Raw genomic sequence first — 14,769 nt, 5'->3', positions numbered from 1 at the left:
ATGCAGAAAAACCTTTCGAAAAAGTTTGACACCCATTTATGATAAAAATAACTCTCCAGAAAGTGGTCATAGAGGGAACCTACCTCAACATAATAAAGGCCACATATGACAAACCCACACCAAATATCATTTTCAATGGTGAAAAACTGAAAGCATTTCTCTAAGATGAGAAATAAGACAAGGATGTCCACTCTTGCCACTTTTATTCAACACAAATTTGGAAGTCCTAGCCACGGCAATCAGAGAAGAAAAAGAAATAAAAGGAATCCGAACTGGAAAAGAAAAAGTAAAACTGTCACTGTTTGCAGATGACATGATACTATACATAGAAAATCCTAAAGATGTCACCAGAAAACTACTAGAGTTCTTCAAAGAATTTAGTAAAGTTGCAGGATACAAATTTAATGCACAGAAATCTCTTGCATTCCTATACACTAACAATGAAAGATCAGAAAGAGAAATTAAGAAAACAATCTCAGACTTCCCTGGTGGCACAGTGGTTAAGAATCCGCCTGCCAGTGCAGGGGACATGGGTTCAAGACCTGGTCCCGGAAGATCCCACATGCCGTGCAGCAACTGAGCCTGTGCACCACAACTACTGAGCCTGCACTCTAGAGTCCGTGAGCCACAACTATTGAGCCCGCATGCTGCAACTACTGAAGCTCGTGCACCTAGAGTCTGTGCTCCACAACAAGAGAAGCCACTGTAATGAGAAACCCACGCACCGCAATGAAGAGTAGTCCCCATCGCCGCAACTAGAGGAAGCCCGCGTGCAGCAACGAAAACCCAATGCAGCCAAAAATAAATAAATATTTTTAAAAAAGAAAACAATCTCATTTACCATCACATCAAAAAGAATAAAATACCTAGGAATAAACCTACCTAAGGAGGCAAAAGACCTGTCTGTACTCTGAAAAATATAAGACTCTGATGAAAGAAATCGAAGATGACACAAACAGATGGAAAGTTATACCATGTTCTTGGGTTGGAAGAAACAATACTGTCAAAATGACTATACTACCCATGGCAATCTACAGACTCAATGCAATCCCTATCAAATTACCAATGGCATTTTTCACAGAACTACAACAAAAAAATCTTAAGATTTGTATGGAGACACAAAAGGTCCCAAACAGCCAAAGCAATCTTGAGAAAGAAAAAGGGAGCTAGGAGAATCAGGCTCTCTGACATCAGACTATCCTACAAAGCTACAGTCATCAAAACAGTATGGTACTGGTACAAAAACAGAAATATAGAACAATGGAACAGGATAGAAAGCCCAGAAATAAACCCATGCACCTATGGTCAGTTAATATATGACAAAGGAGGCAAGACTATACAATGGAGAACAGACATCTCTTCAATAAATGCTGCTGTGAAAGCTGGACAACTACATGTAAAAAAATGAAATTAGAACATTCTTTAATATCATCCACAAAAATAAGCTCAAAATGGATTAAAAACCTAAATGTAAGACTGAATACTATAAAACTTTTAGAGGAAAACATAGGCAGAACACTCTTTGACATAAATCACAGCAATATCTTCTTCAATCCATCTCCTAGACTACTGGAAATAAAAACAAAAATAAACAAATGGGACCTAATTAAACTTAAAAGCTTTAGCATAGCAAAGGAAACCATAAGCAAAACAAAAAGACAACCCACAGAATGGGAGAAAATATTTGCAAACAATGTGACTGAAAAGGGATTAGACTCCAAAATTTACAAACAGCTCATGTGGCTCAATATTGAAAAAACAAACAACCCAATCAAAAAATGGGCAGAAGACCTAAATACATATTTCTCCAAAGAAGACATACAGATGGCCAAGAGGCCCATGAAGAGATGATCAACATCACTAATTATTAGAGAACTGCAAATCAAAACTACAATGAGATCTCACCTCACACCAGTCAGAATGGCCATCATGAAAAAGTCTACAAACAATAGATGCTGGAGAGGGTGTGGAGTAAAGGCGACCCTTCTACACTGTTGGTGGGAATGTAAATTGGTGCAGCCACTATGGAGAACGGTATGCAGGTTACTAAAAAAACTAAAAATAGAGCTACCATATGATCCAGCAATCCCACTCCTGGGCATATATCTGGAGAAAACCATACTTTGAAAGATACATGGACCACAATGTTCACTGCAGCACTATTTACAATAGCCAAGACATGGAAGCAATCTAAATGGCCATCAACAGAGGAATGGATAAAGAAGATGTGGTATTTACATATATACAATGGAATATTACTCAGCCATAAAAAAGAAGGAAATAATGTCAGTTGCAGCAACATGGATGGACCTGGAGATTGTCATACTAAGTGAAGTAAGTCAGCCAGAGAAAGACAAATATCATATGATATCACATATATGCAGAATCTTAAAAAATGATACAAATGATCTTACTTACAAAACAGAAACAGACTCACAGACATAGAGAATGCACTTATGGTTACCAGGGGGGAAGGTTGGGGTGGAGGAATAGATTGGGAATTTGGGATTGACTAGTACACACGGCTAAAAAAAAAAAAATAGAAAAAAAATTTCAAATTCAAATTTAAAAAACAAAATAAAATAATGCATATGAATTAAAATGAATGGTATGTAAAGAAGGGGAGCACTTAATTTATCATGCAAATCATGCCAATTTTGAGAGGAAATTTTAATTTCAATAATTAGAATGTGACAACATACATAAACTGGGACATCCAGTTATTCTATTTATAAAGGTTGCCTATTATTAAGAAAGCTGACTTTCATTTCTGCAAATGATCGCTGTGGAACATTGAGCAAATGACCTTCTTTATCTGGAACTCAGACTGTTTATACGCGAAATAGAGTAAACAGGGTACAGTGGTAGTCTCAGAATTACACTGACGTTTATAATTGTTTCTTTGAGATCAATCAGGATTGTGCATTTTACTCCAGAATCTTTAAAATTTAAAGCACTGCTTTAAATTACTAATGACTGAGTGAAATAGAGATTTTCAGCTTTCTGATCACTGTAATAAGTGCAAGAGCCCTGTGTTCTCTGGGTCTCAGTCCCCAGCTCTGAGAAAGAAGGGGCTGGACGCCACCACACCTGTGCTTCCTCTCTCATCCGAAGTCTGACAAGGGTGGGTATGGCATGGGGGCGAGAAAGGAAGTGTGGCCCCCAAAGGACTGGCCCCCAATCCCACTGGGATCACTGTTTTTCATGGGCACAGGCCCCACCCCCCAGGGCCAGTGGCAAAGAGAGACCATATGGACAGAGTCTGTGGGTGGGGGCCCCAGGGACCAGCGGGCCCTTCCCTTTCTGTTCCAAGGACACATACAGCTTCTCAATACGTCAGTACTTATGAAACAGCCTGGAAACCAGAAGTCTCAGAAACCAAACAACAGGAGTGACCAGGCGGGTAAAATAAGGCATTTCCTTATTTTTTCCCTGAAACTTTCACTTAAACATCTCTGTGTGTCACTGAGCTCAGCAAGTAAAGAATCCACAGGACATTTTCCCATGCTTTCCCCCCTTCTTTCCTGTGTCACTCCTCCACCCCCACCCCCACATACATAGGAGAAGAGTAGCAGGGATGGAGAAAAGGGGCAGCCTTGCTCCCTGCCCTTTATGTTAATTGTCAAGGTCAATGGAAGCTAAATCACAAACACAGGTTTGAAGAAGGCAATATCTTGGCCCTCTGCATGAGTGGGGAAAAAAGAAAACTGTTTCTCAGAACAATGGAACTGTTGCCGTTTTTGGAGGCCTCACAACCCACACTTTGCATCACAAGAGCCAGCAAGAGAAAGGGCACGCGGTTCATATTCAACTTCTGCTCAGAAGAGCCACTGAAGACTCAACAGTGAGCTCTGGGGTCCCAAACCACTACTTTGGGAACCCCTGGTGTGATGGAGGGGAGCCTCACCTCTCCTCCAAGCCCCAGAAGTTGCCCAGTTATCAGTGACGTGACAAAAAGTTCCGGAAGGTCATCCGCACCCTTGACCATGTCTGCCTGGCCTGAAGAGGGGAGACCGATGGCTCCCCAAGGATACCTTCCCAACCAGCTAGAACCGACTCCTCCAGAAATGGGCACGGACAGCCAGGAAAGTGCCTGCAGCACAGGATGGTTCCTGAGCCCCTGAGATGGGCTCCGCTGGGTTCCCACAGCCCCTGGCCTCCTTTAGCCTGGGGGTAGCTCCCTGGGTTGCACTCACCTCTCGAGCACTTGCCTGCCTAGCTAGGCTGCAAGCTCTGAGAGGGTAGGGACCACATCTCACTTGTTCACTGTTCGGTTCCCAGTCACTTGGTCACTATTTGTTGAGTAAAAGAAGTAGCTAGGATACTCAGTGGCTCGTGGTGGGTGGTCAAGTTAAGAGTCCCAGCTGAGGCACTTGGTAGTCAGACGTGCTTGTGACCTTTCTCCCTGTGGCGTGCATGCATGTGTGCATGTGTGCCTGTACGTGTGTGCATGTGTGTGCGTGTGGCCTGTATCTGCCCAGGAGAACCCAGGAGCTCCCTGAGGGTGGGTTTCATAAACTGGTTTTAGTTCATGCCACAACTCTGCTCCTTAGGGGGCTGGCTCTCCACTTCACCATCACCTGCCCTGCCCAGGCAAGATCCCTCCTGAGGAGGTTTCCAGCTCTTTCCTACCCCAAGCTCCTCCCTGTCCCAGCTCTGTGTAACCTTGGACGAGTCCCTGTTTCCTTGTCTGGAAAGTGAGGGTGTTGGGCTACATGGAGGGCAAGGGGCCAATCGGTGCCACAATTGCTCATCTCCATGATGTCTGAACGCTGCTGCCTCCTGAACGCCTCGGGGATTGGGAGCAGGGACTTGAGGGCTCTAGAGCCCACTCTGCCACCATTGTGACTTGAGTTGTGGTGATGAAAATGGCTGCCACCCACCCAGGTACTTCTGGGTCAGCCAAGAAGCTTAGACAGACCCAGGCCTCGGCCAGAGGAAATGAGGCTCAGAGACAGTGGGACACAGGCAGGAAGGAAGACCCTCCTGACTGTAAAGGTAAATAAAACCAGCAATCATTTACCAAGGAATGTTGTGGGTCTCCCTTTCCTGGAGATCACAGAAACGTGGAAGCTAACGGGCCCCTGGAGATCGACTGGTGCAGCCCCCTCATTGTATAGATGAGGAAACCGAGACCTACAGGGAGGAAGTAGCCCGCCCAGGGTCACAGAGCAGCGTAATGAAAGAGCAGAGACCCAGACCTGCCACCAGGGCTCTCGGGCCAGAGCTGATTCCATTACTCCAAGCTGAGAGGCCTCCTTCAACCACAGGGCAGCCCAGGCGATTCTCTGCAGTGTCTTTGCTGCACGGATGAAGACTCCCTGAGGCTCTCAGAGGGTAAATGAGCTATGGGAGGGAGGGCTGAGGCCAGAGGCCAGAGGCCCCTGTCCTCCGGATGCCCAAGCCCAGGCTGCTCCCTGGGCAATCCCTCGCCTTCTCTGGGGGCAAGAGAGAACCCCATCACGCTGGAGTGTCTGATGGCTCTTCCTGCCTGGGGTCTGGGATCTCTCCTCAAAGCCTTGCCCGTACATTGAGCCCACTCACCCTCTGGAAGGCCCCTCACTCGGGCAGTCAGTCAGTTAGTCAGCTGCCCTTTGGGGAGTACCTTCCAAGTGACTCTGGGTGAGGCTCAGCTGGGGCAGGTCACAGATATCCAGATACAAGGTCCCCGCGCTTGGGGTGCTTCTGGGTGAGGGAGAGACTGAGGTACATGCACCCAAGGGCAGACACTTGGGAATAGAGAGAAATGGGCCAGGGTGGTCAGAGGAGGTGGGAACGCGTGGGTGGGTCTTTGACAGAGGCTAGGTAGGACCTGGACTGGGAGGCGGGGACAGGGTGGAGGCCTTCCCTGCCTCCTTCCTAAAGCCTTCCCCCGCCTTTCTGGAGGCAGGACAGGTGGAGGTGGCAGAGTGTGTTTACTAGGAGTTTAGGCTCCTGACATGAGTTCCTGGCCTGGCCCCGTGCCTCAGTAGCTGGGTGACCTTGAGCTCTTCATTTCATTGCTCTGAATCTCAGTCTCCTCATCTCAAGATTTGGGAATTAACAATGCTTCACATAACTCAAGGCAGGGCTCACAGGAGGCCTCAGGAAGAGCCCGGGGGTTAGTGGTTTGCAGGGTAATTTCGATTTCTTGGGATTTCAGTATACTGTAGGGACACACTTGGGACCCAGAGCTGGTATAAAGAATATTTTAGCTGAAGACATTTGAGCTTTGATAGACAACAGGGAAAAAAAGCCTTTTTTGTAGCTTCCCTTATCTGACTAAAAACAGCAACTTCTAGGAAATGAGGCTGCCAAAAATTCCTTCTCAGGGCGGATCTACTCCCGGAAGGTAGACTGTGAATAAAGTCTACGCCAAATCTTTTCCCCAAGTGAGTTTGTGGCCCTGAAAAGATAGAAAGGCCACTCGCACCTGTATAGACAAACATTACAGCCTCTCTCATCAAGTGTTGGTTCTCCTGAAAATCTGTGTATCTTTCCAAACAGTCATTTATACTCCTGGCAAGTGCCTTTCTCCCCCACTTCATCTATTAAGATGGTATATAAGCCCCAAATTCCAACCACTCCTTTGAGTCACCATCACTGAGTTCTTCTGTGTATATGGAAGTTGCACGTGTAAATACACTCTGTTTCTTTCTCCCGTTAGTCTGTCTTTTCATTTTCAGTTTCATTCGCAGGCCCTAGGTACTGAACCTAAGAGAGTAGGAGAAAAGTTTTTTCTCCCCCAAAGTGTTCAGAAAGGGGAACCTCTACATTACCGTGTGGCCTTTATTTAGACCTTGACTCAAATAAACCGTGAAATCAGAACAAAAAACAAAAAACAATCAGCACTTCATGATATTGATGAGGCGTTTGAAGTTTGAACACTGCCTGGATGTTTGATGAGATTACGGAATTACTGATGATTACTTTAGGTGTTCTAATGACACTGTAGTTCTGTTAAAAAGAGAGTTCTCATGTTTCAAAGCTAGATACGGAAATGCAGTTAACAATGATGTGATATCTGGCCAGGGGTTGATAATTGTTGATGCTGGGTGATGTCCACAGGAGCCTCATTATGCTATTCTCCTTGTATATAGGCTTGAAATTTTCCACAACAAAAAGTTTTTAATATGAAATAGAAAAGGGTGGATCAAGGAGATGTTTACCCAAATGTGGCTTAGCTGTCTGCCTTTGGAAGACTTTTCATTATAGAGAACAACAATCGCAAATTTAAGAAAAGCCTGGTATCTGTTTTGTGAGCAACAGCGACATATGACTAGAGACAGTGATTTCGCCCCCTCATTTCAGCCCCCTCATTAGGCAGCATCTGTGCTGCTCCTCTCAGCCTGTGGCAGCCCAGTTTGGTTGCCAGGCAATGGAAGCCAGAAGCCAGAAGCCCTTTACTTGGGAGGGAGAAAGGGGGAAAGGGAGGGAGAGAAGCCAGGAGGGGGGAGGGCAGAAAGAAGCTGCCCAGAGGAAGGCTTGTCCCTGCCTAGCGGCCTGGCCCAGGGGGATAGATGGGGTGGCGGGGTCCCTTGTTGGACGCTGGTTTCCTACAGCCCCCACTTTCCATGGGTTATTCCTAGGGGGCAGCCTCATTGTCAGAGCTTGAGGCCCCACAGAAGGAGTGGGGCGGGGGTGCACACATGTGCACCTCCCTCCTGCGAAGACCAGTGAGGTCTGCGATTAAGTAAGACACCAACTAGCACCCACTCAGAGTCAGAATTTCGGACAGGCCTCCCCTGGGGGACGCTCCCGAGCTCTTATTGAGTTAAAAACAATTCTGGGAAAGCAGCTCGTCAAATGGAAATTCTCCACTGGTGATCACCCTTTGCTGGGGCCATTCCAGAAGGCAGGAGGGCAGGAGGGCAGGAGGCTTCCCCCTCGGGGTGGAGAGTTCTGTCCTCGCCGTCTTTTGGGGAGGGAAGGCGGAAGCCTCTGGTGCTGCGCAGCGGCCTGGCAGTCTCACGGCCGCTGACTGTGTTGGGGAGCCCTGTGTTCTGGCGTTGGTTCGGACCCAGCTCTCATTGGAAGGCTGTGTGGGCCTGAGCCCACGTCTGACTCTCAATTTCCTGACCTCTAGAAGCGCGGGGAGTGTGGTACCTTGCCTCCCTTCAGGCTCAGATGGGCTGGGGTTACAGTGCACACCCCACCCCCCGACCCTGGGCAGGAATTGCTCTCATCCAGGGTAAAAGGAGCCTGGCCCACTCTGAGGCAGGAGGTAGATGGGCCCCAGGCTGAGCAGCCGGAGTTGGTCCCCTGTGGACAGATACTCCAAGAGGAAGGGGAGGAGGAGCTGAGCCCTGCCCAGGTAAACAGAGACAGAGACCACATATTTCTCGTTCTCGAGGTCAAGGAGACCTTCCCGACTATACATGTGCAGAAAGGCTCCTTGGAGGCCAAAAAGGGAGTGATGTCAACCTACCCATAGGCCTCTTCACTAGAATCCATCTTGGCTAAGAGATGTGTGTGCACGCATGGGAGGACCCTGAGATAAACCAAATACGGACTCAGAACCAGGCAAAGCAAGATGATTGGCCAAAGGAAACCCGGAAGAAATGCCCCATATAAGTGATTCAAACTACCACGAGGGCGTGGCTCTCTCTGAGCCCACCCGTGTGTGCCTATTCACACGTACTCTTCTTCCTCCTAATAAACACTTGTTTCACTACTTTCTGTCTCTCGGTGGAAATTCATTTCTACACAGCTGATGGGCCAGGGCCTTGTTACTGGCCACTGGTCCCTGGTGGTCTAGTGGCTAGGATTCAGCGCTCTCACTGCTGCGGCCCGACTTCAGTCTCTGGCTGGGAACCGAAACCCTGCTTCAAGCCTCTGCAGGCCGAGGCCACCCGAGCGAGATCAACTCTACTCCCACCCACCAGGCCAGACCGGAAGAACCAACATAGCCAGCGACCTCTGAGAGACAGAGTGAGGGCCCTTCCTAGAGCCACCCTGCTATGATCATGAACTACCTCCTGCTGGCCTGGGAGGTGGGATTCAGAGAAGCTCTAGGCAGGCAGGATAGGGGGTGAGGTCAGGCAGCTGCCCTAGAGATCAGCCTTTCAAGACCCAGCATCTGAGAGAGGAAGGCTGGCTGTACTCAATGAGAAAAAAACATCAGGGAGGCAGTAGTCAGGAGCTGAGCAGGAGCAGGGCCCAGACAGCCCCCTTTCTCTGCAGCATCTTTGTGGCTCCTGGTTGTTAGGAGCAGGCTCTTCCGTTGCTAAGCGACTGGAGCCTGGTGGATTAAAACCAATTTCCTGAGCTCACTGAAAGGGGGAGGGAGAGAAGGTACAATGCAGATGCCCTGGGGAAGCTCATCCCTGCCTCCAACCTTTGTCGGTGCATGCGGTGCAAGCGGGTGGAGGTGAAGGGAAGGTGAGGTGCAGCTGGGAGCTGATCTCTAGGGAGAAGGTTGGGGGTGGGGTGGCTGGGGGAGGGCTATGCACCAGATATCCATTATAAAGACCAAAAGACCAGAGTGAAACTGGCAATTAAGATGCCAATTAGAGCACTAATGAATGCTAATGCTGCTCCTTTTTGAAACCCCAGAAAAGGCCTGCAGTCCCTGGGGTGTTTCTGAGCCACCTGACCAGGACAGACAGGATTGGGCAAGGTTTGTCCTCCAAAGATGGGATGATCAGAGCATTTTAGGGTCCACGGGCCCCCAACAGTCCTGGGGTCCTACCTCTTGTTGAATGACAGAGGCCCCTCGACACGCTGCCCTCTGCTTAGAAAATAACCCCCAGATGACAGGGAGCTCACTTCCTCCTGCAACAGCCCTTTCTGAATCTTTTCCATAGAGAGTGCTTTGCCCCACACGGCCCAAGTCTGTCTTCCTGTGGCTCTTTCCCGCAGGAGCCGAGGGAGTCATCCCAATCTGCCCTGCTGTAGGGACATGTAGCCTCTCTCTTCTGTGAGGCCCACCTCCTACCTCTTGCCACTACTCAAGGGACAGAACGGGTGGGGCCTCACCATGACTTGGTGCCCTCTGATCCCCCACCCCCAGCCTGGTCTTTAGCCTCCTTAAGGAAGAAGCCACTAGGATGGACAAATTTACAAAGAGGTCCTGGATCCAATTCCTGCCCCAGAGTCCAGGCTTCTCCCACTACCCTGCTCAGATGAGATCTTGGGTCAGAAAGAAGAGTCTATGTCTGTGTTGGGGAGTGTGGTGGGGTGTTTACAAACTTAACAGAGAGGGTTCCAGTTCTGGAATGGGGATGTGATAAGCCTTGTGGACCCATTTTCTAGTGAAAAAACCATAATTGGTATAATCTCTTAAATTTATTAAGAAGTTGTTCTAATGTCATATAGCAAATGGAGCAGCATTTATTCAAAATACTCTAATAAATCTTGGTAAGAACAGCAAGAGTCCATGGCATTTGAGCCATGACTTGCTCCCATCTCTGCCCTCTCTTGCTCAGTGTAATATAAGCTGTATTCTAGGTGAGTGTGGCCAATAATAGGGGGCTCTGTCTTCCTCCAGGTCCCAGTACTGGGCTACAGTTTGATTCCTGGACGGATAGGATACAGGCATCTCTCATCCTTCCTTCAGCTCTGTGTTGCAAAAGCTTTGTTCCAGACAGGCAGGGCCAAGAGGACTGATGAGCCTTTCTACCACCCAGCTCCTACTGGTATGGTGAGAGCTCTACTCAGACATGGCACGTAGAATATTGTCTCTGATAACCTCTGCCCTAATTCACTCATAGGGTAGAGGTTACACGTTAGGAAAGACAAGTCAAAAAAAGCAGTAGCTACCGTCTTGCCTAGCACCCTGCTCATAGAGTTGGGGTGTCACTCTGGGAGATGTGGGATGCTCTCCCCACCTCCAGCTCAAGTACAGTGAAGCAGAAGTTTCCATCCAGAGGAAAGACAGACTTTTAAAATGTGAGAGCCCCTTTAGCTCTCCCTAATGGGACTAACTTTATGTGGAAAAGAGAGTGGAGAAGTTCTTACCAAAGGGTATTATCAGAAACAATGAAGTTCTTGATGTTGAGCAATTAAGAGGGGGCTTGGAGCTTCAGAATTTTAGTAGCAACTGTAAAATGTTAGACCAGTTAGAAGTTTAACAGAGAGAACCAGGGAAAGAACTAAGAAGAACTATTCTAGGGTCTGAGCAAGCCTCAAGGACTGATAACACCCTGCCCCTGCAATGGAGCAGCAACTTTAATTGGATCAGATTATGGAATAATTTATGCCCACAGGCATGATTTAAAAAAAAATAGTGGAATTAAGAAGAAATTAGTAGAGGCTAATAGCTGGGTGTGATACCACTAGAGATAGATCAGTTAGAAGCTAAATGGGAGTCTCAATGAAAGAAACAGAGATTCCATTTGAAAGCACAGTAATCACTGGTAGTAGTGATGCTGTGTACATATCCATGCCTGCGACTTTTGAGGAGGTGGTATACTGCAGGAAATAGACCTCACAAACCTAGTCCAGAAAAGCCAGTAACAGTAGCTCGAGTTGTTACGGTATATTTTTCAACAAAAAAATTATGAAACATGCAAGAAACAGGAAAGTGTAACCCATAAACAGGAAAAAAATCAGGCACTAGAAGCTGTCTTGAGGGGGCCAAATGGTGGACTTAGAAGACAAAGCAGCTATTATAAATATTTGCAAAGAACTGAATGAAATCATGTTTAAAGAATTAAAAGAATGCATGATGACAATTTCTAATCACAAAGAGAATATCAATAAAGAGACAGAAAATTTTTAAAAGAACCAAATGGAAATTCTGGAGTTGAAAAGTACTGTAAGTGAAATGAAAAATTCAACAAGGAGCTCAACAGTAGATTTAAGGTGGCAGAAGAAAAAAATCAGCAGACTTGAAGGTAGATCAATACATATTATGCAAATTGAAAAACATTGAGAACATAGAATTAAGAAAAATGAACAGAGCCTCAGAGAAATGTGGGGCACCAATAAGCCCACCAATATACATGCAGTGAGATTCCAGAAAGAAAGAATACTCAAAAATAATGGAAACTCCTCAAATTTGAAGAAAACATTAATCTACACATATAAGAAGCTCTACAAATAACAAGAGGCTAAACACAAGGAGAGACATCCCAGAGACGCCATAATCAAAATGTTGAAAGCCAAAAACAAAGGGAAATCTTGAAAGTAGCAAGAGAAAAATGACTCATCATGGACAAGAGAAACTCCATAAGATTAATGGCTGACTTCTACCAAATAGAATAGAGGTCAGAAGGCAGTGGGATGACATATTCAAAGTGATGAAAGGAAAAAACTGTCAATCAAAAATATTTGCTATGGAGGCCTGTCTGTGGCGTCTCGGAGACGCCACCGCAGCCATGGCCAGTCAGTCGCAGGGCATCCAGCAGCTGCTCCAGGCCGAGAAGCAGGTCGCCGAGAAGGTGTCCGAGGCCCGCAAGCGAAAGAACCGGAGGCTGAAGCAGGCCAAAGAAGAAGCCCAGGCTGAAATTGAACAGTACCGCCTGCAGAGGGAGAAGGAGTTCAAGGCCAAGGAAGCTGCGGCTCTGGGATCCCACGGCAGTTGCAGCACTGAAGTGGAGAAGGACACCCAGGAGAAGACGACCATCCTTCAGACCTACTTCCGGCAGAACAGGGATGAAGTCCTGGATAACCTCTTGGCCTTTGCCTGTGACATCCGGCCAGAAATCCATGAGAATTACCGCATAAACGGATAGGGGAAGAGCAAAAGCGCTGTGCTGTGGATTGGCATTTTAGATGCCTTCATAGAATATGAGGCTTTAGCAAGGCTTGGGTTATATTCTTGTGAAAAGGCATTAACTTATTTCTGTATATTATATAATAGGTCCCTTCACTTTTTGCAGAATAGCAGTCGTAGCTTCTTTGTACAAACTTATAGCCTATCCAAAGATTTTATCTTTTTACCTCATATTTCTTAGAAACTTAATGTGTATATGTTGTCTGTTTTCCTATGCCTTTTCGCTCAAGTGGCATATTATGAACACTGACTTTTTCTTTCTTAGATATAGTTTTTTTTTTAAATTTTAAGTCATAGCTTTATGTTGCAACTCTACTTGTTCAAAAGTTAGATCATGAAGGTTCCTTCCTATGACCTTAGATATAGTTTAAAAAAAAAACAATTTTCTTAAGAAAGAAAGGGATTAAATATTTTTTTTTCCCTAAATCTTTCTTGAAGGTCAGGGGCTTTATCTATGAAAAAGTAGTAAATAGTTACTTGTAACCTATGTGAACAGCCAGCCTTAAAATAGTCCTTTCCGGCTAAGAGTTAGAACAATGGGTACTAGTATTGGGCTGCTTTTGGTTTCTCTTATTTAAAATTACTAGATGATAGAATTCAAGAACTTGTTACATGTCACTACTTGGTGTACTGATAGTGTACTAATAATCATTTAAAAGTCAAAAAAAAAATTTGCTATGGAATGTCCAAAATAGGCAAATCCATAGAGACGGAAAGTAGACTATTGGTCACCAGGGGCTGGGGAATGGGGAGGTTGAGAAGAGATAGCTACTAGGAAGAATCTTCCTGGGGTGATGAAAACGTTCAGAAATTAGAGAGTGGTATTGGTTGGAAAAAATTGGAAATATACTAAAAACACCAAATTGTACACTTTAAAAGGGCAAATGTTATGGTATGTGAATTTTATCTCAACAAAAAATTTTAAAAAGTAAAGATCTCAAATCATGAACCGAACTTTCCAGCTAAAGAAACTAGAAAAAGAAGAGCCAACTAAACCCATAGCATGCAGAAGGAAGGCAAAAATTAAGACTAGAACAGAAATAAATAAAATAGAGAATAAAAAGTGGAGAAAATCAATAAAACCACAAGTTGGTTCTTTGCAAATATCCACAAAATTGGCAAACCTTTAACCAGATGGACCAAGACAGTAAAAGAGAGAAGACTCAAATTAGTAAAATTAAGTACAAAGAGGGGATATCACTACAACCTTACAGAAATAAAGGAGCATAAGTGAATACTGTGAACAGTTATATGATATAGAGAAATTCATACAAAACCTCTACTCATAGGGTAGAGGTTACATGTTAGGAAAGACAAGTCAAAAAAAGCAGATAACAGATGATATAGACAAATTCATACATTACATAACAGATGATATAGACAAATTCATACAAAACCACAAACTACCAAAATTGATGCAAGAAGAAACAGAAAACCTGAATAGAGATATAACAAAAGATTGAATAAGTAATTGAAATACTTCTCCCATCCTCAAAAATAAAAAACCTAAGCCAAATGCTTTTACTAGTGAATGGTACCAAACATTAGAGAATTAATACCAAACTTCACAAACTCTCCACAAATAGGGGGAAACATTTCTCAACTCATGAGGCCAGTATTACCCTGATACCAAAGCTAGCCAAAGACATCACAAGAGAAGAAAACTACAGACCAATATCTCTTATGAATATTGATGTAAAAATCCTCAACAAAACACTAGCAAATTGATTACAGTAATATATAAAAAAAGATTATACATCATGACCAAGTGAAGTTTATCTCAGGAATGCAAGATTGACTTAAAATCTGCAAATCAACCAATGTAATACACTGTATCAATAAAATGAAAGAAAAAAACACATGATTATCTCAAGAGATGCAGAAAAGGCATTTGAAAAATCACAACATTCCTTCAAGATAAAACATTCAACAAATGAGGAATAGAAGGGAACTTCCTTGACCTGATAAAGGTGATTTATGAAAAACCCAAGGGCAATATCATACATATTGGTGAAAGACTGATTACTTTCCCCCTAAGATCAGAAACAAGACAAGGATGTCTGCTGTCATCA

The 14,769-nt window shown here is 45.1% G+C and overlaps 2 protein-coding genes across 3 annotated transcripts in view; one reads left to right on the top strand and one right to left on the bottom strand.

The window, feature by feature from the left end:
• SLC16A2 (solute carrier family 16 member 2) overlaps positions 1–14,769 on the bottom strand; it is a 116,816-nt gene that overhangs the window by 42,989 nt on the left and 59,058 nt on the right. The gene's annotated exons all lie outside the window — the stretch shown is intronic.
• LOC133082290 (V-type proton ATPase subunit G 1-like) lies at positions 12,282–12,660 on the top strand. The gene has a single exon (XM_061178833.1). The coding sequence runs from the start codon at positions 12,300–12,302 to the stop codon at positions 12,654–12,656; it is 357 nt and encodes a 118-aa protein (XP_061034816.1). The 5' UTR covers positions 12,282–12,299; the 3' UTR covers positions 12,657–12,660.

Source organism: Eubalaena glacialis, chromosome X (genome assembly GCF_028564815.1).
Source record: "Eubalaena glacialis isolate mEubGla1 chromosome X, mEubGla1.1.hap2.+ XY, whole genome shotgun sequence".
Taxonomy (NCBI): domain Eukaryota; kingdom Metazoa; phylum Chordata; class Mammalia; order Artiodactyla; family Balaenidae; genus Eubalaena; species Eubalaena glacialis.
The sequence above is the reverse complement of the archived record's forward strand: the minus strand, read 5'-3'. Positions and strand labels throughout refer to the sequence as shown.